This window comes from Corvus kubaryi, unplaced genomic scaffold (genome assembly GCF_017639235.1).
Source record: "Corvus kubaryi isolate FWS band 111438036 unplaced genomic scaffold, C.kubaryi_AGA036_p1.0 36336, whole genome shotgun sequence".
In the NCBI taxonomy this organism is placed as follows: Eukaryota; Metazoa; Chordata; class Aves; order Passeriformes; family Corvidae; genus Corvus; species Corvus kubaryi.
In genome coordinates this window covers 8,112-9,775 of record NW_024580851.1, presented here as the reverse complement: position 1 = coordinate 9,775, position 1,664 = coordinate 8,112, and the positions used below count along the sequence as shown (strand labels likewise).

The window sequence follows — 1,664 nt, the reverse complement described above, 5'->3', positions numbered from 1 at the left end:
AAATTCCACCCCCAAACTCCCTCCTCCAAATCCTCCTGGAAAACCCCCTCTCCAAAACCCCATTCCCAAACAAACCCTCCTCCAAGGCTGGAAAAGTCAGTTATTCCCTCCGGGAATCCTCGCCGTGCTCCCAGATCCCCTTTCCCGCTGCTCAGGAGGGAGGGAATGCCCGGGATTCCCCCCTGGGATCCATCCCGGGACTCACTTGGGCAGCGGGAGCTCGGGAATGTGATCGATCCGGACCAGCTGCCGGATCCGGAAGCGGCAAAGGTGCTGCAGGGATTTGACGTTGCTGAACCTGGAGACGGGATACAGGAGCTGGACGGGAGTCGGAGGGAGACCTTGTTTTGGGGGAAAAAAAGGAGATTTTGGAGATGAGGATCGCGCTGGAAAAAAAAGAAGGGGATGTTGGAGGGAAGGGTTGTGCTGGGAAGGAAGCGCTGCTGATTCCCAAGGGAAAGGCTGGCGCTGGGAATGAGGAGCTCTCGGCGAGGCTGGGATCCATCGGGATTAGGGAATCATGGAAGTGGTTTGGGATTAGGGAATCATGGAATGGTTTGGGATTAGGGAATCATGGAAGTGGTTTGGGAGCTCAGCCAGTCCCACCCCGCACCTCCCACTATCCCAGGGCGCTCCAAGCCCTGTCCAACCCGGCCTTGGAAAATTCCAGGGATGAGGCAGCCACAGCTTCTCTGGGAATTCCATCCCAGCCTTCACAGGGAGGAATTCCATCCCCAAAATCCCATCTATCCCTGCCCCATTCCCAGTTTAAACCCATTCCACCTTTTCCTGTCACTGTCTGCCCGTACCAAAATTCCCTCCCCCACCAAAATTCCCTCTCCCATCTTTTGAGGAACCTCGGGAGCTTCCCAGGATTCCCCCGGCTCTGGAATCAGCGGGAATCCAGCAGAGCCCCTTTTGCCTGCAAATCCCTCCCTCGGGAGGCACCGGCAGCTCCGAACCCAGACGGGAATTCTGAGGAGGGGGTTTTGGGGTGGGGGTTTTGGGGTGGGGGTTTTGGGGTGGGATTTGAGAGGGGGTTTGGAAGGGGGTTTTGGGGGTGGGGGTTGGGGGGAGGGGGTTTTGGGGTGGGATTTGAGGAGGGGGTTTGAAGGAGGGGATTTTGGAGGAGAGGGTTCGGAAGTGGGATTTGAGGAGGGGGTTTGGAAGTGGGATTTGAGGAGGGGGTTTTGTGGAGGGGGTCTTGGGGTGGGATTTGAGGAAGGGGATTTGAAGGAGGGGATTTTGGAGGAGGAATTTTGGAGGAGGGGGGTTTGGAGGAGGGGGTTTGGAGGAGGGGGGTTTGGAAGTGGGATTTGAGGAGGGGGTTTTGAGGTGGGATTTGAGGAGGGGGTTTGAAGGAGGAGGTTTTGAGGAGGGGGTTTGGAGGAAGATTTTGGAGGAGGGATTTTGGAGGAGGGGGTTTGGGGGTGGGGTTTGGAGGAGGGGGGTTTTAAGGTGGGGTTTTTGAGGAGGGGGTTTGGAAGTGGGATTTGAGGAGGGGGTTTTGGGGTGGGATTTTGGAGGAGGGGGATTTTGGAGGAGGGATTTTGGAGGAGCGGGTTTGGGGGTGGGATTTGAGGAGGGGGTTTTGAGGTGGGATTTGAGGAGGGGATTTGAAGGAGGAGGTTTTGAGGAGGGGGTTTGGAGGAGGAGGTTTTTGA

At 56.8% G+C, this 1,664-nt stretch overlaps 1 protein-coding gene across 1 annotated transcript in view; it reads right to left on the bottom strand.

Moving 5' to 3' along the window:
* The window catches only part of SOCS7 (suppressor of cytokine signaling 7), a gene marked incomplete at its 5' end in the record, with an annotated part of 11,476 nt that overhangs the window by 1,976 nt on the left and 7,836 nt on the right, over positions 1–1,664 (bottom strand). The window contains one exon of the mRNA XM_042019874.1: positions 206–341. Coding sequence (XP_041875808.1) covers positions 206–341 — 136 coding nt within the window. The remainder of the gene's footprint in view (positions 1–205; positions 342–1,664) is intronic.